Consider the following 26,664-nt stretch of genomic DNA (forward strand, 5'->3'; position numbering starts at 1 on the left):
AATCATTTACAGTCAAACACATTCGCGCGCTCTCTCTTCCTCTTTGGCTAAGAAATTGGTCCTACTGTACGTCCAGGTGACATTTCCAATAAATACAGATCCGCACATCCGAACACAACTTTAGGACTCTTCTCCGCATGCGCAACGAGCCCTCGGCGGCCGCTGACTTTGATTGGTGAAGTGGCTGACGTGCACGTGGGCGTTATCCGAGATCCGATTGGTGACTCTGCAGTGGGGTGGGCGGTATTCCCATTTTGATTAGCGGATTGACCGGCGGGTGGGCGGTACTCGAGAACGGATAGGTGAATCGTAGGGCGGGGCCGGGCCGGAGTCTGGACAGGCGGGGGCTAGCGCGTGCAATTCCCGTTTGGAATCCCAGTCCTCGTGCGGGTGCGCGCGCGTTGTTTGATTGTGACGCGCGGTGTTTGGGGGCCGGGTGAAGAGAAGATGGCGGCTGCGGTGAGCGCCAGCAGCGGCAGTAGTGACACTTCAAGTACCGGTGAGGAGGAAAGGATGAAGCGCCTCTTTCAGACTTGTGATGGGGATGGTGATGGCTACATCAGCAGGTAGGTACCAGCAGATCGAGTTACAAGAATTGCCTCGCGGCAGGGAGAAGGGGGAGAGGGCGCATTGCTTCGGTTTTGGTGAATGATTGGAAAATCTTAAAAGGCTGCAAACAATAGTTTGCAATGTTGAGGAGGGACCTGGGTCTAACTACGTTCCTTTATGCGTAATTGTAAACTTGAGCCTCATTTGCTGCTGTACTTGGGGGAGGGGTGAATAAACTTTTCAGAAGTCGATGCGTTTTAATTTGTAGAAACATGAACAGTCTGGAAACATTGCGTCTGGCGCAAGTTGTAACAGAATCAAATCATAAACAAAGCTTATGGTGTATATCTGAGGACAAGTTTTCAGGTGGAAGATGCTTCCTCTCGTGTTCTCAGCTGATATTTGTGTGGATTTGTTTTGGTCCTATGTTTATGATATCTAGCTGGTGGGTCATGGTCTTTACAGGTTCAAAAACTTTGCAATTTTATGTTCAGAACCCAAAAGTAGTGTTTCTTATGTAGGAATTTTTGGAGAACCTTGATGTTAGCGTTTCCACTAATACGAATGCAAATAACCTGAACTTAGCAACTCATAGCATTTTAAAATGCTACGATTTAAAGTCCGAGGTCTGCAGCTCAGAAAAATGCCTTTCTGCCCATCGAGTCTATGCAGGTCAAAAACATCGTGTGGAGTTCTGGAGTTGGACTGGGGTGGACACAGTTAAAGATCACGTAACACCAGGTCATAGTCCAACACGTTTATTTGGAAGAGGAAGCTTTCGGAGCGCTGCTCCTTCGTCAGGTAACCTGGACTATAACCTGGTGTTATGTGATTTCTAACCGTTAAATAATGATCAGGATCATAGGATACAGAATTGTCTCAGTCAGGGGTAGGGACAGTGTCACTATGCCACAAGAGGGCCCCCAGACATGACTGTCCTGAAAACCAAGCTGATTGTCCTTGATTGATCCCTGCCTCTTCATATGCAGTTTAAATCAGGAACAGTTTAGTTTTTTTAGATTACTTACAGTGTGGAAACGGGCCCTTGGGCCCAACGAGTCCACGCTGACCCGTCGAAGCGCAACCCACCAGACCCATTCCCCTACGTTTACCCCTTCACCTAACACTACGGGCAACTTAGCATGGCCAATTCACCTAACCTGCACATTTTTGCACTGTGGGAGGAAACTGGAGCACCCGGAGGAAACCCACGCAGACACGGGGAGTTTTATTGATGTTTGATGTGAGGAAGTTCAAATAAGTCAAGTGAGGGTTACTAATTCATCTAGTTCAGAGTAAAGGCTATGGGTGTTTAAAATGCAGAACTGTTCAGTAAAAATCACTCCCAAGATGAAAATAGACCATGAATTGTATCCAGTAGGATGAAATTGTTGAACTGCAAAATGTTCCCAGAAGAATACATGGTATGAGGTTGACAACTTTGTTTAATGAAAACTATTTTCTTTGTAAACTTTTAAGGAATGTATAACTGGATCAAAAACACTTGTGAGCACTTCGATAAAGAGTGATGCATTAATTTCTTGTATTCATAAACATAGTTAATTGAAGAGAACAGAATGTATTGTCAAACAACCTACACAACTACTGACAAGTTCCCCAACCGATACTGAACGACAAGCTGAAACTGTAAAAGTAACTTTACAGTAGCCATGCTGAGCATCATTGTAGAGCTCAGGCAGAGAGATTTGACTTATTACATGCCAGCACTCTGCAAGAGCAGCTTCTCTGCCTTTTCCCTGAAACTCTGCATTTTCTTGTAGAATCACAGAATCCCGACAAGTGTGGTAACAGGCACTTTTGGCCCAACAAGTCCACACTGACTCTCCGAAGATTAACCCACCCAGACCTGTTCTCATACCGTTCTATCCTACATTTACCTCTGACTAATGCACCTAACCTAACCATCCCTGAACACTGGGTAAATTTAGCATGGCCAGTTCACCTAATCCGCACATCGTTGGACTGTGGGAGGAAACTGGAGCTCCTGGAGAAAACCCACCAGACGCAGGGAGAATGTGCAAACTCCACGCAGTTTCCTTTGGAAAGCAATGATTGAATTTGACTCCATGTTCCCAAAATATTTTGGATCCTAACCACTTGCTACTTAAAAGCTTTTCTTCATAGAAACAAAATTTTGCAAATGCTGGAAATCTGAAGTAAAATGAAGTGCTGAAGAAATTCAAATCGGGCAGGAGCTCTGGAGGGAGGAACTGAATCAGTGTTTTGAATCAAATATGACTCTTCTCCAAAACTGAAAGGGGCCAGTAGTTTTTATTTTGTTGGGACTACTGGAAGAAGAAAGGTACGACATACTGCATCAACATCATCCTCACTTGTTTCCAGATCTCTGCTCCCCCAACTCATCCCAGATCCAATCCTCCAACTGGACATCGTCCTCTTGATCTGATCTGTCTGTCCATCCTTCTTCCCACTGATCCACTCCACCTCCCCACCAACCTATCACAATTACCTCCCACTTGCATCCACCCATCGCCTACCCACCTACCTTCCCATCCCCACCCCACTCTTGGCTCCCAATTGTATGCTTCCTCCCGTCTGCCCCGATGATGTCACCACTGAATATTAGGCCAGGGCAACCTTATGTACTTTGAAGATCTCCTCTCCACAGCTTCCAGTCTTATCTTTCCTTCAATCCCACACTGTTTGCTTCTATCTCCTTTCCAAGACCTATCAACAGGACTGTCCTGGCAAACCCATCACTTTACCCTGTTTCTGCCCTACTGAACTTATTTTTTCCTATCTTGACTATATTTCTGGCCACTTTGTTCAGTCCTTTCTAATTTGCTGTGATTTTTCTTTCACTTTAGGTCAGTTCCACTATTTCCAGTTTCCTGGCCCTCAACTTGTCCATCCTCAATCAGGATTGTCTGAAAGTTTGTTGTTTTTTTTCTGGAAGTGAGGCCTGAACAGTTCTCATTCACCACTACACACCTCCTTTGCCTTGCTGAGCTTGTTCTCAGTTTGAATAACTTTGCCTTTAATTCACTTAACTTTCTTCAACAATTGCACCCACAACTCTTACTGCCAGACATCAGTGATGTCATTGCTGCTTCCTGCTCTCCTTCAGAATTTGAAAAAGTTTTCTGTTTTTTCCAATGTTCATCCTTCTCTCACCATCACCCAATCTCTGACTCTTCACTTCCTTGACTTCACCATTTCCATTTCTGAGGTAGTTTGTCTGCCAGCATCACTAAAAGCCCAAAGTCTCCCAATGTTACTTTGATTATAATTGTTTTCACCCTGCTTCTTGCAATTCTCCAAGTTTCTTTTTCTCCATTGCATCTCTTCAAATGAAGTCACCTTATACCACAGTGCTTCAGAAATGTTGTCTTTTCCTGAAACAAGGACATACTCCCTGCTCCTCGCTTCCCTGGTTGACAGGGCCTTCAAGCATGTCTGACCTATTTCCTGCACTTTTGCCCTCACTTTCCGCCATCGATCCCTAATTCAAAGGGTCACCTCCTGCATTTCCACAACCTTCAGCAGCATGCCCTCAATATACAATGTTCTCCCCCTCCAGTATCAGCATTCTGCAGCAGCCATTCCCTCTGTGACACTCTGATCCACTCTCGGTCACTCCCATTATTTCCTCAACTTCCATGGAATGTGCAATCTCACAAGATGTAACACATGTTCTTTCACCTTCTCCCTTCTCAGTTTCCAAGATTAAAAACTCACCTGAAGCCACATTTTATTTCTGTATCCTTCAATCTAATCTGCTGTATTCACAGTCCGCAATGCAATCTCCCTTACATTGGCAAGACTAAACTCAGACGCAGTGTCCGGTTTGTGGAATTCCTTCCTCTCTGCATTAGAATGACGATGTTCCTGTTGCTTCCTATTTCAATAAACAGGCAGGAGGCTGGAAGAGCACAACAAGCCAGGCAGCATAAGGAGGTGGAGAAGTCAACATTTCAGGTATAACCTTTCAAGATTTGAGGTGAGGGAGTAAAGGAAACTGCAGATAAAAGGGTGGGGGAGTGTTTTGGGTGGGCATAGGGCGGAATGGTGAGGTAATGATAGGTGAACACATGCAGGCTATGCCCTAGTTGGTTGATCGGAGCAATGAATGTGGTTGGTAGCTGGAAGGAAGGGTCAGTCAGAGGAATGGAGGGAAGAGGGGGCCTGGAAAGGGAGTTGGGAGATGGGAAGGGAGGTTACTTGAAATTGGTGAACTTTATGTCGAGTCCTCCGGGCTATAGGCTGTCTAGGTGGAAGGTGAGGTGGTGTTCCTCCAATTTGCAGGCTGATTCGTTGTGGCAGTGGAGGAGGCCGAGGATGGTCATGTCAAAAGATCTGTAATGCTAGACATTTTATTTTGAAAATTTATTTTCTGAAGAATTCATACTCTAGAATCTTTACCTAGGTACCTTTAGTATCTAAGGGGAATTGAAATGGGCACTGACTCTGAGGTCAGATCAGCCCTTGTGGGCCCAGTTATTTCAGTAAGCCATCCTGTTCTATACCAACATTTTCATCCTGAGCTTCCTTCATTTTCCATTTCAGTACTTCACTCTTGAAAGCTCAACATTGAGTTCACAATGTTAGAGCATAACCTCTATCCTCTATTTGCCAATCTCCCAGCCATGCTTTGATTGTCTTGTTAACTTTATTCTCAACACAGACCAATTTTCTCCAATTTACAACTTTCATTTACATGCACTTTAAATCTCTATCCCTCCTTCACCATCATTAGTAGTCCCTTTGTTTTTTGCTCTGGGCAGCATTCCAATCTGTTCCAATTGCATCTCGTCTCCTTTTCTAAACAGTGTAAAAACACCAGTATCCTCCAGCATCATGACTCACTGGGTAGTGTGCTGGAAATCAAGTCCCACTATTCCCAGTACAGTATTGTCACAAAAGTTATTGTTCTTAAAAGAAAATCCCGATCTGCTTGATTTTTCAGTCCCAGGTTGATAGAAGCATTGACCAGATTACTGTATTCAACAAGAATCACTATTTAATGCAGGTAATTGATTATAGTTACAGATGCATAGTTATTAACAGATGACGCACAACACTAATAACGAAAGTTCTAAACTCACCTTTTTGGGGCTGCTTGTGGTGTAGTGGAAGCATCACTACTGCTTTGGGTTCAAGTCCCATCTGTTCCAGAGGCCTGTAATAACATCAGATTGATTACAAAAAATTGAATTGAATTGCCTTTATTGTTGTATGTACTTACAGGAGTACAGTGAAAAGTTGACAAGTTGTCACTTATGGCGCCATCTTAGATACTAAAGGTACCTCGGTGAAGATACTTGAGTATGAATGCTTAGAAAAATAAATTGGAAAATAAAGAAATAAAACATCCAGCAGTATAGATCTTCAAAAGTGCAGTATAGATCTTCAAAAGTACAATATCATAGTAGATTTTTAAAAATGAGATAAAAAGTTCAGAATAACAGTGCTTCCATGGCAATATAATTAAAGGGGGGGGGGGAAAAAGAGAATTGAAGACTAAGTCCACTCAGTCCATTTCACAGCTGTGGGCTAGAGGAACTCTGTTGGGATCCTGAGCTGGACTCACTACGATGCTGAAGAAAACGCCAAATGGAATCGGACTGACTGAGGCCGCAACAAGGAGAGCTAGTCCACTGACTAAAACAGCCACTGAAGCCGCCCAAAGGAATCCTGGGCCAGACTGGACTAGCTATCCCTCTGTAAAGACACTGCGCAAGTGTCAAGGAAAATCTGGGACCGAACCCACCTTGTCTTTAACTGTTGCTGACACAACCATGAAGAATGGCTGGCTTCCCAGGACATTCTCCATTTTAGCAGCCTCCCAGGAGCTCCTTCCTTGTCACAAGTCACCAATAGACGGTAAGATGAACGTAGTGTTGTGCCAGCACTACGACTGCCTCAACAGAAGCTACTGGGAACCCAAACTTGCCTCCAACGTTGCTGCCACAAGTCTGAGCTGCTAAGCCTACTTGAATCTGCGTTTTTGGGCCTACTTATCAATGCTGTCATTGTGACTGAGTTCTTCACCAAGAGATAAGTAAATTAAAATAAAATTAGAATAAAATAAAAGGGAGAAAAGAAATAAAAGTAATTTAAATGTTAATAAAAGTCTCCTTACATGCAGACTTCCTGGGTTCCTTCCTGTACACTTGCTTCTGAGTGAAAGTGAAGATAATTGAGATACTCAGTGAGCTAATAATTGACAAACAGTAGGTTGCATCAAAGCTAAAGATTATCCAGGCCAGATGAATTGCATATCAGGACACTGGCCTGAATGACATTGAAGCATCCTACTGTTTGTCAAGTGTTAGCTCATTGACTATCTCACCCACTTTTACTGTTTTTGGTAGCATCTTCCTTGCTAAAGAAAAGTTTGAAGTACTTTTCAGCGTATGTTCACTTTGTGGTTGTTTGTTAGTTGCTTAGCTCAATTTGCTATGCAATACAGAGTGACACCAATAGCTTGGGTCAAGATTAGAGTGGTGCTGGAAAAGCACAGCAGATTAGGCAGCATCTGAGGAGCAGGAAAATTGATGTTTCAGGCAGGAGCCCTTCATCAAGATTTGGGTTTGACAAGTTTAACTATTTTGAGGATGTAACTTTGTAGGATAAACAGGAACCACTAGATGTACATCTGAATTTGCAAAACAGTTTTGAGTTACAACAGAAAATGCCAATATGCGAGATGAGGGCTTATGCATTTGGGTGATGTAGAGGTGTTAGCATCACTCTGATTTCTCTCCACAGATGCTGCCAGATCTGCTCAGTTTTACCAACAATCTCTTTTTGTTTTGTTTCTGATGTATGCCATCTGCAATTCTTTCAGGGTTTTTTTTCCCAGCATTGTTTGTTTTGGATTTCCAGCATCTGGACTCTTTGCTTTTAGTCAGGTAGATGCAGAGAGATTGATCCTAGACTCCCCCACAAGGAGAAATAGAAGGCATGTAAGGGGTCACCCACTTAAGATTGATATGATGGTAGTGAGCCTGTTTTTAGTCAGCAAGGGAGAAAATGGGCAAAAGGAGTTCAGATATACCAGATCAGCTATTATCTCATTGAATAGCCTACTTCTCCTTTGTGTCATGGTTTTATAGACTACAATGGGATATAGTTAGGATTAGCTTGTCATCCTTTCATGGGATGGAGTTACTGTACTCTAAATACTCGTGAATGAGATAAGCTCATTGTTTATAATCAGGCTCTCAAATCCAGGTTTTTGCATGTCTTTAATGTATAAGTTGAACTCCCTTGTTAGCTACTAAATGCTATACTCTCATTAGTACTCTGCATCAGCTTTGAAGCCCATGCATGTTTTACTAGTTGTCTTGATATCTTGGTGCTAGGGATCAAGTAACTGATATGGATTGTTGTGATTTATGCCGAGAAGTTTTTGCTTTAGTTGCTGACGAAGTTTCAAAATAGTAAACACTCATGAATGATTGTTAATATGGAGCAATTAAGTAACTCCATGATTTTGGAGAGATTTTTTTTGAGGATGAAAATGGTGTTTTGTGTGCCAATGTTTAGTGTCTTAACAAATTGACCAACTATTACTTCATCCGTTGTTGAATTTCATTTAGCCGCTGGACAGAGCTCCTGGTTTATGTTGCTTAAAAGATGATGTAAAAAGATGTATACCTAATTTTATTAGTTTTGCATATGGCACTTGTTCTTAATACCAATTGCCTATGCTGCAAAAATTTGTTTTGCATCTTGAGTAATTTTGTCTTCCATTGTTCTGTGTTTTATCCCCTAAAAGGTAAACATAATTACTTTTTAGGAGGAAAGAGTCTTTTTTTTTAAAAAAAAAGCCTTTGGACCAAATTACATTTTAAAAATATATACATGAAAATATAACTTGGCTTAACCAAATTTGTTACTGAGAACTTTGATCAGTTATGAAGACACATTAAATGTTTGAATGCCTTGAGTTTAATTGGAGAAATGCTAAGATCTATTATTGAGGCAACCTTGAAAATAGACTTATAGTATGATCAGAAAATGTTTAATTTACAGGGGTTTATGGAAGGGAAATTGGGTTTGACGATTTAACTTTTTTGAGGATGTAACTTGTAGGATAACCAGGAACCACTAGATGTACATCTGAATTTGCAAAACAGTTTTGAGTTACAACACAAAATGCCAATGTGCGAGATGAGGGCTTATGCATTTGGGTGATATAGAGGTATTAGCATACATTAATTGGCTACTGCTGGCCCTTGGCTATTTGTAATTTGTATTAATTATTTAGATGTCAATAGTTTTGTTGACTATACAAAGCTAGGTGGGATTGTAAAATGTGTGAAGTACACTAATGTAGTGTTGTGAAATATTTGAGAAGAAACTATCACTTTGGGTTTATAAGCAAACAGAAGAAAGATCTTTAATATATTACGTTGCTGTGATTTCAGAAGAAAGTAACTGGTATCTTATGGTAACAATTTTTTTCGGTATGGTACTTTATTCCTCAACAATGTTGCACATGGCAACGTCAGCGTTCACAGCAAATTTAAGGATGTGATAGTTTGGTGATTATTTCTTTGCTTATCTCTCTTTAGGAATGACTTGCTTATGGTATGTCGGCAACTAAACATGGAGGAATCAGTAGCAGAGATTATGCATCAGTTGGGAGCAGATGAGAATGGGAAAATCTCCTTTGAGGATTTTGCACGCTGCCGTATGCAGTTGGTATCTGAAATAAGAAAGGAAGAAGGTGAACTCTCAGTGAAGTCACATGAATCTTGCAAAATAAGAAAATTGCGTGATCGCATAGCTTCATGGCCAACTAGCAGTGATAACAGCCTTGGTATGTAGGTTACATAAATGAAAAAGTTAAATTTTACCTTTGGATAATTTCTAGCTTTCTCTGTGTGACATTGAAAGATCCATTGAGTTGAATTTGCCATGTAATTACTATGCATGACCTATGCTGCAGTGATTAGTGAATGTTATGGATGTAATATAATACTACACTTTGACATTTTCATTCTACCATAATTATTAGTTCTTTAATGTGAGTATCTCATTAGCATTGACTGCCAACGGGGCTTGTGCTAGGGATGTTTGTAGTCAACAGCTTAAGGAAATGTCTGTCTCTGAAATACGGAACAGTAAAAGATCCTTTTGTATGCCAGTTGTACTCAGCCAGCCTATGCTTGCTAACCTCAGAACACCATATCCAGCATAAGAATTTACTGAACAATCCCAAATGTGCGAAAAACTTCATTGGTTGTTTAAGATTGGGGCAGGCTTGTGTTATGATTTAGTTGTATGTGTTCGAAGCTACTTGTATTCGTGTGTAGGATTCTGGATTAGTGGTGCTGGAAGAGCACAGCAGTTCAGGCAGCATCCAAGTAGCTTCGAAATCGACGTTTTGGGCAAATGCCCTTCTGCCCGAAAAGTCGATTTCGAAGCTACTTGGATGCTGCCTGAACTGCTGTGCTCTTCCAGCACCACTAATCCAGAATCTGATTTCCAGCATCTGCAGTCATTGTTTTTATTTCATGTGTAGGACCTTATTCTTTGTGGGCAGAAGGAATTTGTCCAAGCATTGCACCTTTTCTCATTGGCAATCTATGAATCTTTTCTCAATCATTGCTGCATTCCCTATGGCAGTGGCCTGACCAATCAGTTTACCAGTGTGGTTTATGTCTTTTTGCTAACTAAAATTGGCAGTTAACAGTTCCTGCTGCATCTTCATAGTCTAATCCAGCAGCACCCTCTTTATGTTGCAAAAATTGTTGCCTTTTTGAGTTTTGTTTTTTGTTTCTTGTGTTCCAGTCCTGATGATGCAAGATGAAAAGCTTTGACTTTTTCTCTTCAGCAGTGTTTAAGTTCTGTGTGACTAAGCAACAATCAAGCCACTCTTGTTTTAAGAACATTAGTTGAAATTACATGATTTGAATTGACTAGTTGCTGTGCTTTGTGATTTTGAATTAATTTCAACAAGATAGACTACTAATTTTAACAGAATGTTTATGTCCAACTATAGTTTCCATAATGAATTCTGACCTCCAGCCCCTGCAGAAATGTGTGTTTAAGGAGCTAATGATTACCTGCTTGTTTACTGGATTAAATATGGCAATGTTTGCTGATTTCACAAAGCATGCATGCTATTTTCACCTAAATATGCACATGCGCAGGAACACATGTGGCTATGAATATTAGAGGTGGCTTGGGGATGGTTAAGTGGAGAGAGTTGGCCAATCTAGGCAGGGGTACAGGCTGTATCCATTCTCTCTTCTGTCTGTCTTGTTTGTGTCATGTCAGCTCTCAAAGTGTGCAGTGCAGACATTGCACATGAATCAACAGTATACAGTGTCTGAATCGTGTGCATGTATAGATATAGACTTAGAGATGTACAGCATGGAAAAGACCCTTTGGTTCAACTCGTCCATGCAGACCAGATATCCCAGCCTAATCTAGTCCCATTTGCCTGCACTTGGCCCATATCCCCCTCAACTCTTCCTATTGATATACCCACCCAGATGCCTTTTTAGATGTTGCAATTGTACCAGCCTCCACCACTTCCTTTGGCAGCTCATTCCATTCACGCACCATCCTCTGTGTGAAAAAGTTGTCTCTTAGGTCCCTTTTATATCTTTCCCCTCTCACCCTAAACCCATGTTCTGCGCTCTCCCACCCCAGGGAAAAGACTGTCTATTTATCCTATCCATGCTGCTTATGATTTTATAAGCCTCTGTGAAGTCACCCCTCAGCCTTCGAAGCTCCAGGGAAAACAGCTCAGTCTATTCAGCCTCTCCCTAAAGCTCAGATCCTCCAACTGTAGCAACATCTTTGTAAATCTTCTCTGAACCCTGTCAAGTTTCACAACATCCTTCCGATAAGGAGAGCAGAATTGCACACAATATTACAATAGTGGCCTAACCAATGTCCTGTACAGCCGCAACATGACCTCCCAACTCCTATACTCGATACTCTGACCAATAAAGGAAAGCATACCAAACGCCACCTTCACTATTCTAGCTACCTGCGAATTCACTTTCAAGGAGCTATGAACGTGCACGCCAAGGTCTCTTTGTTCAACAACACGCCTTCGAACCTTACCATTAAGTGTATAAGTCCTGCTAAGATTTGCTTTCCCAAAATTCAGCACCTCACATTTATCTAAATTAAACTCCATCTGTCACTCCTCAGCCCATTGGCCTATCTGATCCAAGATCCCTGTTGTAAACTGAGGTAACCTTCTTTGCTGTCCACAAACTTCAAATTTTGGTGTCATCTGCAATCTTACTAAGTACATCTTCTATGTTCATATACAAATCATTTATATAAATGACGAAAAGAAATGGACCCAGTACACATCCTTGTGACACTCCACTGGTCGCAAGCCTCCAGTCTGAAAAAACAACCTTCCCCGCACTCTTTCTGCTACCTTCAAGCCAGTTCTGTATCCAAATGGCTAGTTCTCCCTGTATTCCATGAGATCTACCTTGCTAACCAGTCTCTCACACGAACCTTGGTGAATGCCTTACTAAAGTCCATATAGATCACGTCCACCTCATCAATCCTCTTTGTTATTTTTTCAAAAAACTCAATCAAGTTTGTGAGACATGATTTCCCACGCACAAAGCTATGTTGACTATCCCTAATCAGTCCTTGCCTTTCCAAATATGTGTAAATCCTGCCACTCAGGATTCCCTCCAACAACTTGCCCACCACTGACGTCAGGCACACCAGTCTATAGTTCCTTGGCTTGTCCTTACCACCTTTTCTTAAATAATGGTACCATGTTAACCAACCTCCAATCTTCTGGCACCTCACCTGTGACTATCTATGATACATACATCTCAGTAAAGGGCCCAGTAATCAGTTGTCACTATCTGTTTCCCCATATTCTATATCTTCCATGTCCTCATCAACAGTAAACACTGATGCAAAATACTGAGTTAGTATCTTCCCGCCCCATCTCCTGTGGCTCCATACAAAGGCCACCTTGCTGATCTTTGAGATGCCCTATTCTTTCCCTCGTTACCCTTTTGTCCTTAATGTATTTGTAAAAGCCCTTTGGATCCTCCTGAACCCTATTTGCCAAAGCTATCTCATGTCCCCTTTTTGTCCTCCTGATTTCCCTCTTCAGTATACTCCTACTGCCTTTATACTCTTCTGAGGATTCACTTGATCTATCCTGTCTATACCTGATGTATGCTTCCTTCTTTTTCTTAACCAAACCCTCAATTTTTCTAGTTATCCAGCATTCCTTACACCTACCAGCCTTTCCTTTCACCCAGCAGGGATAAACTGCCTCTGGGCTCTCGTTATATAATTTCTGAAGGTTTCCCATTTTCCAGCTGCCCCTTTATCTGCGAACATCTGCCCCCAATCAGCTTTTGAAAGTCCTTGCCTAATATCGTCAAAATTGGCCTTCCTTCAATTTAGAACTTCAGCCATTGGATCAGGTCTATCCTTTTCCATCATTATTTTAAATCTAATAGAATTATGGTCGCTGGCCCCAAAGTGCTCCCCCACTGATACCTCAGTCACCTGCCCTGCCTTATTTCCCAAAAGTAGGTCAAGGTTTGTACTTTTTCTAGAAGGTACATCCACATACTGAATCAGAAAATTGTCTTGTACACACTTAACAAATTCCTCTCCATCTAAACCCTTAACACTATGGCAGTCCCCTTCTATGTTTGGAAAGTTAAAATGCCCTACCATTACCACCCTATTATTCTTCGAAAGAATTTTACAAGTTTGTTTCTCAATTTCCCTCTGACTATTAGGGGGTCTCTAATACGATTGCAATAAGGTGATCGTCCTTTTCTTATTTTTCAGTTCTATCCAAATAAGTTCCCTCTATGTATTTCAGCAATATCCTCTCGAAGTACAGTTGTAATGCTATCACTTATCAAAAACGCCACTCCCCCTCCTCTCTTGCCTCCTTTTCTATCCTTCCTATACAATTTGTATCCTGGAACATGAAGCTGCCAGTCCTGCCTATCCCTGAGCCATGTTTCTGTAATGACTATCATATCCCAGTCCCATGTTCCTAACTATGCTCCGAGTTCATCTGCCTTCCGTGTTAGGTCTCTTGAATTGAAATAAATGGAGTTTCATTCATCAGTCCAACCTTGTTGTATGCTTTGTTCCTGCCTGCCCTGACTGTTTGAGTGGCTTCACGCGGACGCGCGCGTGCGCACACACACCCTACTTCTTCTACATTTTTTGGGAGTTAACCCATCCATCTGACTATCTGCAACTTTTCTCCCTTCCTATAACTGCCATCCATCACACCCCCTAGCTCCTGTAAATTCCATATTGCCTCTAACTGTCATTCCAACCAATCCATTCGATCTGACAGGATTCGCAACCAGTAACATTTATTGCAGATATAATCCTCAGTAACCTGTAAACTCTCTCAAAACTCCCATGTCTGACAGAAGAGCATATCAATCTACTCAAGGCCATTTTGCTCCTCTTAATCTACAGATTCAGAAAATAGCACTGTCTTACTGCTTTACAAAACACTGCTCCAGGCTAACTTAATAGTTATGGCTTATATTTTTAAAAGTTAATCAAGCGGCAAATCCAAATAAAAACATGTAATCAATTAAGAACCCACTGTACTCACTATTGTAGATTTATAGCAAGGCTATACTTAAAACTATTCACTTATCCGTTGCTCTGCTTTGACCTCTCCCAAACAGTTTTCTCCAAGATCAGTAATGAATTTCGCTGTTTAAGTTTTCTTAGACATACTCCGATGTCCAGTGATACATGAATTCAATTAGCAAAGGCAGTAACTGTGCAGATTCACTGCTGTGTCAGTTAGTGGTGTAGGTTTCTTTCTCTCTTCCTTTTAGAGCATGTGCTTGCTGCCTTTGTCTGTCTTTCTCCCTTTTAAAGATGCTGTTGTTTTGACTTTTTGTTTCTCCAAAGTTCCAAAATAATTGCAACAGTGTATAAAACAGTAATTGCTGCTCCTGGAATTTGAATAAATCACCTCCAACACCTAAAATACCTCACAACAAAGCAGGTGTTACAGCTACATATTTTTCCAGTCCTCCATCTTGAATTATCCAAAATTGTTTGTGTCAGCAAACACTGCCTTCTATATATATTTTTTTGTCACTTTACACCATTGGGATAGATACAAACCACGTATGACAAATTAACTGATTTTTATGCAATTGACGAGCACAAATGTCAAATATTGAAAGTTCAATTTATATAAACAAGTTCTTTGAGTCTCAAAATAATTACAGATGAGGGAGGTCAGTTTAAGTGAGGAAGTTTATAGTTCAGTTGTAGAGAGTGGTTTCCCGGATGGAATGGGGATGTCACAATGTGCAAGTTTCCATCCACGTAACACATCACCTTGATTTGAAATGTATTTTCAATGGATCAAACTCATGAAATGCCTACCCTTTGGAGTGTGGGTATACCTGCGTCGCAATAAATGCAGTGGTTCAGATATAATTTGTTCCCACCAACTTTTGACCCAACTCCGTTCTTGCTCAAGTGATGTCTGCTCTCTGGACCAGTTGATTATTCTTATTCTGGATTGACCAGTGTCATTTTCCATCGTTATCCTAAAATTTATGACACTGGGATCACTGTTCTGCATTGTTACTTGATCTACTTGGCCCACCTCATTCCCAGAAATCATGTCTGTCTGTGTCTGCTTTCTTGTTGATTTTACAGATATTGCTGTCAAAAGTTTCCTGAATACAATCCAAGAACACCTGCCCCTTAGATTACCGCTACCCTAGTTTATATACTTGGGCGTCCCATCCTGTTGCCAAATTTGGCAATGACACCTTCTGCAACTTTTTCCACTGTTTTTGTATAGATTGTTACTACACTGGGTAACCCACCTGCTTAATTTAAGCCAGCAACCTGTGCAGCAATCTGTAAAAACACGAGTGGCCAAGACCTATATAAAGTAAAAATCAACAACTTTAATTATTCTCTGTTATACTTTAATAAATAATTAAGAACTATTTACAGTTCCTTTCTCTAATCTATCTTTAACTTTCCTCTCTACAATACTAGTCCAATAAACCCCTGATTTAAAATTTACAAAACAAAACTTCTTGTCTTAAAACCAGGCAGCTTTTGGTTCTTGTGTGTTCTAATCTTCTTTCTTGTTGGGGAGTCTGCTTCACAGGTTATTCATCGATTTAAAGGTACCTTTTTAAGAGAGCTATTTTTCAGGCAGTCTTTACATGCTGGTGACTTGGCAGTTTTTCTCCCAACTGTTTAATTTTTCCCTGATCCAAAGCATTGGATTGTGTCATTGGCTTTTAAGATTGTCAATATGCTAAATTCAAACTTGATTGGAATTTGTTTTTTTTGGGGGGATGTAATTTAAACTGATTGGCCGAATTTGAATCTGTTTTTGTCCAGTGTGCACACCTACCAGTTACCCGAGCTAGGCGAAAGTGAGGACTGTCGATGCTGGAGATCAGAGTCCAAGATTAGAGTGGTGCTGAAAAAGCACAGAGGGTCAGACAGCATAAGAGAAGAAAAATTGACGTTTTGGGCAAAAACCCTTCATCAGGAATGAGGCTTCTGATGCTGCCTGATCTGCTGTGCTTTTCCAGCACCACTCTAATCAGTTACCCTAGCTACCCCAGTAGCTGGGCCATATGTTACATTTGTATCTTATTGGGAACACTTAGTGCTGTCACTGCTAGCTTTTAACTCTCTTAAAGGTCCGGTACACTCATTCATAACAAGATCATTATCAAAAATAAATAATAGGTTGCGGTCCCAAATTACTGTCAATCCTGAACGCTTAAGGAGAAAAATCAATGAAATGCCTTTTGGAAGTTTAGATAGGTAACATCGGTACTCCATGAATCTGCCACAAAAATAAATTAATGAGTCGTAGATCTGACCTTAATTGTTGATCGAGGTTGCTTGTCTTCATCAGTAGAATTTAACTTGAAAGTGGAGGCCACTTTTGACACATTGGTGTATCCCTACTCTAGAAGCCACATGCCTGGGTTCAAGTCCCACCTGCTCCAGAGGTGTGTAATAAATGCCTGACCAGTTTGATTGGAAATTTTTGTAAGTGTGCGCACTGGTCTTGCATTATATCTTATGGTCCTAATGAGTATCTTCTGCAGTGTACAATGTATCTGTTACCAATTTATCCCAATTTACTTTGCCTAGTTATGTCTTGTTTGAAGTCAGTCTGACTGAAATAAACATCAAGTTTGTCGTTTTGGTCGTCGTCTTTTCTAAATCAATCACGTTTTAGCCACTCCCATTATTTTCCCTTCTCAAAGGAGGTTGTGTTTTGGTACACTTAATGAGTAATATTTTCAAATACTGTAGAGCATCAATAGGCAAAGACGATTGTATGTGAATGGTATGCTGAACATCAGTAGAGGAAGTTGTGATTGGACCATACAATAATGAGACCACAGCTATGTATTGTATCCAGTATATGTATCAAGACAAAAGGAGACATTTAAGTGTTAAAGAGAGTGGCTACCTCCAGTGGTTAAAAGCTGCAAAATTGATCTTTAGTCTTGAATGATATTGAGAAATGACCGGCAGAATTTGAAAGGAGGTGTGTGTGAGGAGGATCTTAAGGCTGAAGAAGGGCTTATGCCCGCAACATCGATTCTCCTGTTCCTTGGATGCTGCCTGACCTGCTGCGCTTTTCCAGCAACACATTTTCAGTGAGGATCTTAAGGCTGTTCAGTTTGTTAAGATGGTTAAATGCAAATGTTGGCATATACTCCACTTTCATTGACATTATGTGCACATATTTAATGGTCCAAAAATCATTTTTTACTTATCAGTATCCACAGTATTTTGCTTTTATTAATTGTTTACTTGTCTTATTCATTAAACAGTATTCTCTTGGTCGTTATCATGAATCACATCAAATGTTCAGTGTAACTGTCAAATATTTAATAACCTTTGTTTTTTCACTTCAGTCCTCAATTTGAGGAATCACTACTTTAAGAAATCCTTCTCATTTGAGCTGTGAATTAATGCTTACTCCGTCCATGATAGCTTAGTCCTTAGTTCCTTTTTAAAAATTCAAATTTATGCTTATTTTAACAAATGTGTTGTTCCTGCACACACTTTTAATTTCAAAGTTAATAAAGTGCTATTTTTTTCTTTCCTAGGTGCCATGTCAGGGGCCAGGGAGAGCTGGGAGTATGATTCTGGAGCTCGAGACCTTCAGAGTCCCGAACTACATAATAGTCATCCAGTGCTTCAGAAACTGTTGGAATGTGGAGCTGCTAGCCTGGATCAGCAAGTCGCTTTGCAGAAACTCTTGGCACAGGCTTCAAGCTTAAGCCATCCCATGAGTGGCAGTTACTTGGAGCTAGCTAACACAGTGAGTGCTGTACCATCATTAGTTGTATATACCTACCTTCTCTTGCCGTCTTAAAAACAAATTCTTCAATATGTATGCACCTGATTTTGTTTATATCCATTCATGGGATGAGGGCATCGCTGGCCAGACCAGCACTTATTGCTTATCCCTAATTACCTAGAGGGCAGTTGAGTCTATCAACCTGTGTGTTCTGGAGTTGCATGTAAGCCAGACCAGTGTACTTCTGAAATATTGGCATGTCGTAAACCTGTTAATACGAAAGAGTCCAATTTTAAAAGTATTTTTTAAAGTTTCTGTGATTCGGTGTATTTGATGTTTGCTTGCTATCCTACAGGCATAAATTCTATCAGTTAGCATATCCTGGGATAATGTGTCTATGTGTGTGTTTTGGTCGTGGGAGTATGGTTGGCGTGCCAGGTTATCACACATTCTTAGAGTATGTAATAACTATAATCCTTTTAGTTTTCTCCAGGACTTTGGTAGGTTTAATGTTGCAATGAGGAGAGTAAATTGATTTTTGAAATGCAAGGAAAAAGAAATGGAGTAAAAGCTCAGACCTACTGATTTGGATTGGGGAGATCTATAAGTAAAGGTTGAGAAATGGGTCATGATCTAATTAGAAGGAAAGTATTACTTTGTGCAGAGATGGTGAAGATTGCCAACTTTAATAAAAGTGGAAGTAAGTTGTAGGGACTGAAGATCCCAAATTGAAGTGAAGAGGACCGTAGTATTTGAACAGAAGATAGGAGTTTCCTGGGTTAAATTAAAGGAATGCAGGAACAAACTGAAAATATTTGGGTTAAGAGATGATTAAGATGAAATATCTCTGAATTAGATTGGGATAAATTAATTTGAAAAACTGTTGAAAACCTTTAGAGAACATAATTGTCTTCTGAAAATCAAAATGTCTCTTTGTATTAAGATTTAAACTTTGCAGTGTTTAAAATGGACCAGATGCATTTTTAAAATCACAAATGAAAATGTTACAGGGGCAATGTTCCCACTATGGAAAAAGTTACATTATTTTGATGTACCCTTTCAGACTTGAATGTGCTGTTTATCATTCCAAATATGCTGGGTACATCCAAACTTTGACAAGTCTTTATACAATATTATGTATCATTTTCTTTTTCCCAGGTGTCAGTTTTATTTTGATACTCTTGGTCAGAACTTTGTCATGTTTTAAGTTGACTTGTATGTTAAAGTTACATTATAAACTGAGGACACCTATTTCTGGACGCCACACACCCCTTCACACCTCCAAGACTTTCATTTCCCCAGGCCCCTATGCCTTATCTTCACCATGGATACCCAGTCTCTGTACACATCTATCCTCCACGAAAAAGGCCTCCAAGCCTTCTGTTTCTTCCTCTCATGCTGTCCCAACCAGTATCCTTCCATTGACACCCTCATCCGTCTGGCTGAACTGGTCCTCATCCTTAACAACTTCGCCTTCCAATCCTCCCACTTCCAAACCAAAGGGGTTGGCATGTGCCCCAGCTATGCTTGCCTCTTTGTTGGGTACATGGAACAGTCCATTTTCCACAGCTACACCAGCACCATCTCCTGCTTTTCCTCTGCTTCATTGATGACTGTATTGATGCTACCTTGTGCTTTCATGAGGACGTTGAACAGTTCATCAGCTTCACTAACACCTTTTACCCCTACCTCAAATTCACCTAGACATCTCTGAGACCTCCATCACCATCTCCAGCAACTGGCTGACCACAGACATCTGCTACAGACCCACAGACTCCCACAGCTACCTGGACTACAGCTCCTCCCACCCTGCCTTCTGTAAAAATGCCATCCCTTATTCTCAATTCCTCTGCCTCCTCGACATCTGTTCCCAGGATGACTAATTCAACTATTAAAAATCCTAATGGACTCCTTCAAATACTGCAATTTCCCCTCCCACATAGTTGCCGATTCCCTCCAGCACACCACCTCCACTTCCCGCACCCTCGCCATTGAAACCCACCTTTTTTGATGCAACAAGGACAGAATCCCCTTGGTCTTCACCTTCCACCGCACCAACCTCTGCATATATCGCATCATCCTCCACCACTTCTGCCACTTATAAGCAGACCCCACCCTCAGGGATATATTTTCCTCCCCACCCCTATCAACGTTTTGGAGAGACCATTCCCTCCATGACTCCCTGGTCAGATCCACCTTCATCTACCAATTGCATTCTCAGCTACCTTCCCCTCAGCCCCACAACCCCTCCCATTTATTTCCCCCACCCCCAGCATTATTGGCCTTCCTTTTTAAAACTAGTCCAATTCTCAGGCTTATTAATGTTTTCTTTCTGTCACGCCTCAATGGGTTTGCATGCTGGAAATCAGTCCGTCCTATTCATGGAGTCTTTACAAAAAGTAATGGTTTTAAGAATATGCATAGTACCCAATTTACTTGTCCTTTAGACTCCCGTTAAGAAAGCATGAACCAGGTTTCTGTACTTAAGAATTGCAATTACAAATAAATTCTAGCTGCAGGTAAACATATATCAATGTATAACTTTTCGAATTAAACTTTAAGACTGTGCTTGTAAAAAATGAAGGGAAAACTAGAAAAGCAGTTCAGTGGTCTCTGTTCACAGCTGGTTGTTGGCCTTCCTCCTCTGCATGCTTTTAATAGTTTGTTGGAGGCACAGGGTTGGATCACACTTAATAATTAGTAAGTCAAAGACCTTCTATGAGTCATAGTTTGCAGCACCTGCAGAAGGATAAAGAAACTGGTTTTATTCGGCTTAGAATAACTTTTACTGCAGAGAACCAGAGAGACTTGAGCAAGTCGAGATCTGAAGGGTTCTCCCACTCATTTTCACAGCCCAAGATGCTCATCTACAAGAGAATCAATTGCCTACTTGTTGGTAGGCAACAAAGCTTTGTCATTGATAACTGGTTGGTAGTCCACACACCAGTTAGCTACTTGTTGCGGGCTGAATCTCTGTTTGTACACATTCTTGACTCTAAGTTTTCTGCAGTTTTTCCTCCTCCTTCCTGTTTGAACCAGCTGCTATGTAAGCAGTGCCTAGCAGTGTCAGGTTACTTGCTAAAAAAAAACATGCGGTAAGTCTTCAGCAATCCTTGGTTTTAAAACCGTTCTTTTTTTCATCTCAGTCCACAGTCAAAAATACGTAAAAGTAAGACAGTCTTTATGTTTAGTATTATATTACAGGTTCGTTTAAATTCGAAACTACTGAGTAAGCACAATGGATCTTGCTCAGTGTGTTTTTGTTTTCAGTGAAAGTAATTTGTTCAGCATTTTTAATTGCCTTTAGAAATGTTTCCTACTGTTTTTGCTGTTGTAAATTGAGCCTTTTCTTCCTATTAGTCATCTAATTGTCCATCTGTAGTAAGGCTACAGAGCTTTCATATGATCTGTTGCTGATTGGATCACTTAATTCTGCTGCCACCAGACTATTTCTCCTGTCAGCGTGCATGTAGACCTGTGCTGCAACTTCAACAGAGAAGCACCTTATTTGTAGATAATGAGGTGTTGCTCTTGGCATGTCCTTCTACACTCCTAATTGAACTAGGATTAGTCTCCTGGCGAGAACTGACTGGTAGAGTGAGATATGCTGGGTTACAACATTATACAATATGGTGAATTACAATTCTGCATCTGATTTCCCATAGAACTCATGGATTTCTAGTTTTGAGCTATTGGATCTCTTATAAATCTTTTGCGCTTAGCATGGTAGCTGTGCCTCGCATGATGGATAAACTTGTGAAGACTGGATTTTTCAAGGTCTTTATGGTAGTAATTCTTGCCAAAGTTGAGTTGCACAAATGCATCCCCCATGGTTTTGGCAGATTTTGGCTATTTGTTGTGTTCTGTGTCTTGTATGATGATGGGTGGTCCATCTGGCTTTTATTGTTTTAGAACTGAGAGAATTGTTTAGCTGTTTGAGTTCATCACAGTTGCTATAGTTCTGAAGTCACACAGGCAGTTTATGACAATCCAGTAATTTAGTCTTTTTTACTCCAGGTTTTATTTAATTAATTTACTTTTAAATTCTGGCTTGTTCTAGTGGAATTCAAGCTCTTGTCTAGATTAGTGTGTGTCCAGGTCTCTGAGTAACCACACACATCCACTTTCATAACCATTATTCTACCAAGGCATCAGGTTAATGGTGTAAGTTTCTAAACACATTTGTTTTATATGTTCTGGCTTTAATAAGTTTAAGATGTGTGGTTTATTTTGAAATTAAATTTAAATTTTGACTTTTTAGAAAGATCAATTGAATATATATGGAACACAAATCTTGCTTGTGGCTCTAATCCTCAATGATGTTTTGCTTGAGTCATTTTCCAACCATTGTTAACTAGTGCTATTTTTGTGCATGTAAAATGTTGAAAATTAGTCATTAATATAATAATACACATGGAGGCTATTGGTCAGGCAGCATCCAAAGAGCAGGAGAATCGACATTTCAGGCATGAGCCATTCTTCAGGAATGAGGAAAGTGTGTCCAGCAGGCTAAGATAAAAGGTAGGGAGGAGGGACTTGGGGGAGGAGCGTTGGAAATGCGATAGGTGGAAGGAGGTCAAGGCGAGGGTGATAGGCCGGAGTGGGGGTGGGGGCGGAGAGGTCAGGAAGAAGATTGCAGGTTAGGAAGGCGGTGCTAAGTTCGAGGGTTGGGACTGAGACAAGGTGGGGGGAGGGGAAATGAGGAAACTGGAGAAGTCTGAGTTCATCCCTTGTGGTTGGAGGGTTCCTAGGCGGAAGATGAGGCGCTCTTCCTCCAGCCGTCGTGTTGCTATGGTCTGGCGATGGAGGAGTCCATCGCCGATGCAGGTCCTTGGCCGTCTCCATCGCCAGACCATAGCAACACGACGGCTGGAGGAACCCTCCAACTACAAAGGGATGAACTCCGATTTCTCCAGTTTCCTCATTTCTCCTCCCCCTACCTTGTCTCAGTTCCAACCCTTGAACTCAGCACCGCCTTCCGAACCTGCAATCTTCTTCCTGACCTCTCCGCCCCCACCCCCACTCCAGCCTATCACCCTCACCTTGACCTCCTTCCACCTATCGCATTTCCAACGCCCCTCTCCCAAGTCCCTCCTCCCTATCTTTTATCTTAGCCTGCTGGACACACTTTCCTCATTCCTGAAAAAGGGCTCATGCCCGAAACGTCGATTCTCCTGTTCCTTTGATGCTGCCTGACCTGCTGGCTTTTCCAGCAACACATTTTCAGCTCTGATCTCCAGCATCTGCAGTCCTCATTTTCTCCATGGAGGCTATTGGGCCTATTATGTCTGCATTGACTCACCAATGAGCAGCTCAGAGTGCCATTTTCCTGCTTTCTCCTCGTAATGCTTCATGTTATAGAGTCATAAAGATATATAGCGCAGAAACAGGTCCTTCAGTCCAACCTGTCCATGCCGACCAGATATACTGATCTAATCTAGTCTAATTTGCCAGCACCTGGCCCATATCCCTCTAAACTCTTCCTGTTCATTTACCCACCCAGATGCCTTTTAAATGCTGTAATTGTATCAGCCTCTATCACTTCCTCTGGCAGCTCATTCCATACATGCACCATCCTTTGTGTGAAAACTTTTGCCCCTTTTGCCCCTTAGGTCCCTTTTATATCTTTCCCCTCTTGCCCTGAACCTTTGCTCTCTAGTTCTGGACTCCACCCCCCCACCCCCACCCCAGGGAAAAGACCTTGTTTCTTTACCCTATCTATGCCCCTCATGATTTTATAACCCTCTATAAGGTCACCCCTCAGCCTCTGATGCTCCAGGGAAAACAACCCCAGGCTATTCAGCCTCTTCTATAGCTCAAATCCTCTAAACCTGGCAACATCCTTGTAAATCTTTTCTGAATCCTTTCAAGTTTCACAACATCCTTCCAATAGGAAGGAGACCAGAATAGCATGCAATATTCTAAAAACGGATGAACCAATGTCCTGTACAGCTGCAACATGATATCCTAACTCCAATATTCACTGCTCTGACCAATAAAGCAAAGCATACCAAATGCTGCCTTCACTATCCTATCTATCTGTGACTCTACTTCCAAGGAACTGTGAACCTGCACTCCAATGTCTCTTTGTTCAGCATACTCCTCAGGACTTTACCATTTAAGTGTATAAGTCCTGCTCTGATTTGCTTTTCCAAAGTGCAACACCTCATATTTAAATAAATTAAACTCCATCTGCCACTCCTCAGCCCATTGGTCCATCTGATCAAGATCCCGTTGTAATCTGAGGTAACAGTCTTCGCTGTCCATTATATCTCCAATTTTGATGTCATCTTCAAACTTACTAACTATACCTTCTATGTTCAAATTCAAATCACATATAAATGACAAAAAGCAGTGGACCCAACGCTATTCCTTGTGGTACACCATTGGTCACACACCTCCAGTCTGAAAAACAACTCTCCGCCACCTGTCTTCTACGTTTCAGCTAGTTCTGTATTCAATGGCTAGTTCTCCCTATATTCCTTAAGATCTAACCTTGTTAACCAGTGTCGCATGAGGAACCTTGTTGAATGCCTTATTGAAGTCCATGTAGATCTTTATTACTTCTTTACAAAATCTCAATCAAGTTTGTGAGACATGACCTCCCAGGCACAAAGCCGTGCTAACTATCCCAAATATGTCCTTGCCTTTCCAAATACGTATAAAACCTGTCCCGCAGGATTCCCTGCAACAATTTGCCCACCATCAATGTCAGGATTACCGGTTTATAGTTCCCTGGCTTTTCCTTATCACTTTTCTTAAATAGTTGTTCCCTTTTCAGGAAGCTATCAACTCTCTCTTTTTGCTGCCTTCACAATACACACTTAAGTGTGCGCAGTGCATTTGAGATTCTGTGCACTCGTTTCATGAAAGTTTTTGCTCTGATCATTTTTGCTTCTTTGCCGAGTTACATTAAATCTGTGACCCTCGCTCCTATTCCTCTGAGAAGATATGTTTTCTACCTGTTACTCTGAACTATTCAAAATCATGAAGGGTCTGCAGAGTTCAATTTTCTCCCCACTGTGATCCTCCAAGGAAAACATTTCAAACTTTTACAATCTACCTTCATAACTGAAATTGCTCAACCCTGGAAGCATTATCTCCAATGTCCTCACATTCTTCTTTAGTGTGGTGCCCAGACCTGCTTTAAGTTAAATGTGTGTGGTTTATGGGGAGCCTGCAGATGTACTGTGCTTGTCAAATGCCTTTTGGAAATCTAAAGTTCCACATAAAAGCTCCTTGTGTAAAGTAGGAATTCATGGTATGACTGAAACATACGATCATAGAAGATGGGAAGTGTTCAGCGCCCATTAGTGGGATTGATCACTACAATGAGTGGTTCCTCTTATGAGGGAGATTGGGCAGGCTGGGCTTATTTTCCTAATGGGTTCAGAAGAACAGTAAGTGATTTGATTGAAGTATGAAAGATTCTGACAAGGTTGTGGAAATGTTTACTCTTGTGGGTGAGTCCAGAACTTGGGGCATTGTTCAAAAATTAGCAACTGCGCCTCTTTTCATGAGTTGAATTCATGTGATGGTTGAGGGACTTTTGAAAACTCTGCTTCAGAAGGCAGTGGAAGTATGGTCATTGTATTTTTTAAAATGGAATGACCTATTTCTAATTCATCTGCTTGCTGCCATCTTGACCCACTGCATTCTAACAGTAGTGTGTACAGCCTCAGAGCTATTGGAAAGGAAGTTCCAAGATTTTGAGCCAGTGACAATGAAAGAACAGGACTTATAGTTCTAAGTCGGAGTGATGTGTGACATGGAGGGAAACTTGTAGGTGGTTGGTCTTCTCTGGCATCTACTGCTTTTCTATTTTCAGGTGGTTTGGAACGTCTAATGAACAGTGCATCCTGTGGATGGCACTCACTGCTGCCGCTCCTTGGTGGAGATGGAAGGAGTGCATGTATAACTGCTTAGTGGAGTACTAACCAAGCTGTCTACTTTAACCTGAATATTATGTAATTTCTTGTGTTGGTGGAGCTGCCCTTCCATGAGAGTAGGGAGTATTCCATCATATTCTTGACATATACCTCGTAAACGGTGCAGGCTTTGAGGAGTTGAGGTGAGCTAATTGCTACACAATTTGACCTACTCTTCTAGCTGCATTGTTTATATAGCTGGTCCAGTTCGAATTCTGGTCAGTAATAATCCCCAAGATGTTGGTGGGGATTCTGCTTTATTATCCTGTCATCTTTAATGCTGAGGGCTCTCTGTATTTGTAACGCCTTAAGAGTTATACTTGTCTGTGTTCTTCCTACTAAAAAAGGTACAGTCTCAACATTTCTGCATTGAGCTCATCTGCTTGTTACCTGCCCACTACCTATCTAATACTGTTGTTTTATCAATGTTAAAACCTTCACCTGCCTGAAATTCCCCTTTCTTTCACCATATCTTGTGTACGACCATCTTTCTCGGTAAAGATAGATGTGAGGCATTTATTTAATAATGCAGCCATGCCACCTGCTTTGGAGTATATTTTCACTTTTATAGTCCCTCATTGATCTACTCTGTTTACCAACCCTTTACAGTTTTTATGTCTACAGGAGAACTTTGGGAACTTCATATGCTACCTACCAGTATCTCTTTATAATCCCTCTTTTGCCCCTCTTCTTTTTCACCAGTCCTCTGAACCTTCTACATTCAACCTAGTTCTCCATTGTATTTTCTATGTAATGGCTGTTAGAAGCATACTTTTTCAACTTGCATCATTTTTCTGTGGTCATCCTAGGGGATTCCGGGTTTACTTTCATTGTAAATTGAAGTTAGTTTTCCCTAATTTCATTATTTTTACTCTG

At 41.2% G+C, this 26,664-nt stretch overlaps 1 protein-coding gene across 6 annotated transcripts in view; it reads left to right on the forward strand.

Annotated features, from left to right (window-relative positions):
- Window positions 1-401: 401 nt before the first annotated feature.
- The window catches only part of mcc (MCC regulator of WNT signaling pathway), a 180,499-nt gene continuing 154,236 nt past the window's right edge, over window positions 402-26,664 (forward strand). For 2 of the 6 annotated variants that reach the window (XM_072583840.1, XM_072583859.1), the window contains exons 1-3: window positions 403-566; window positions 9,114-9,361; window positions 17,667-17,881. In XM_072583840.1, coding sequence (XP_072439941.1) covers window positions 448-566; window positions 9,114-9,361; window positions 17,667-17,881 — 582 coding nt within the window. In that variant the 5' untranslated portion in view covers window positions 403-447. Of the gene's footprint in view, window positions 567-2,730; window positions 2,873-4,445; window positions 4,510-9,113; window positions 9,362-17,666; window positions 17,882-26,664 lie in introns of those variants that run through there. The other 4 variants (XM_072583850.1, XM_072583866.1, XM_072583876.1 and 1 more) reach the window with 4 other exon arrangements.

This window comes from Chiloscyllium punctatum, chromosome 2 (genome assembly GCF_047496795.1).
Source record: "Chiloscyllium punctatum isolate Juve2018m chromosome 2, sChiPun1.3, whole genome shotgun sequence".
In the NCBI taxonomy this organism is placed as follows: domain Eukaryota; kingdom Metazoa; phylum Chordata; class Chondrichthyes; order Orectolobiformes; family Hemiscylliidae; genus Chiloscyllium; species Chiloscyllium punctatum.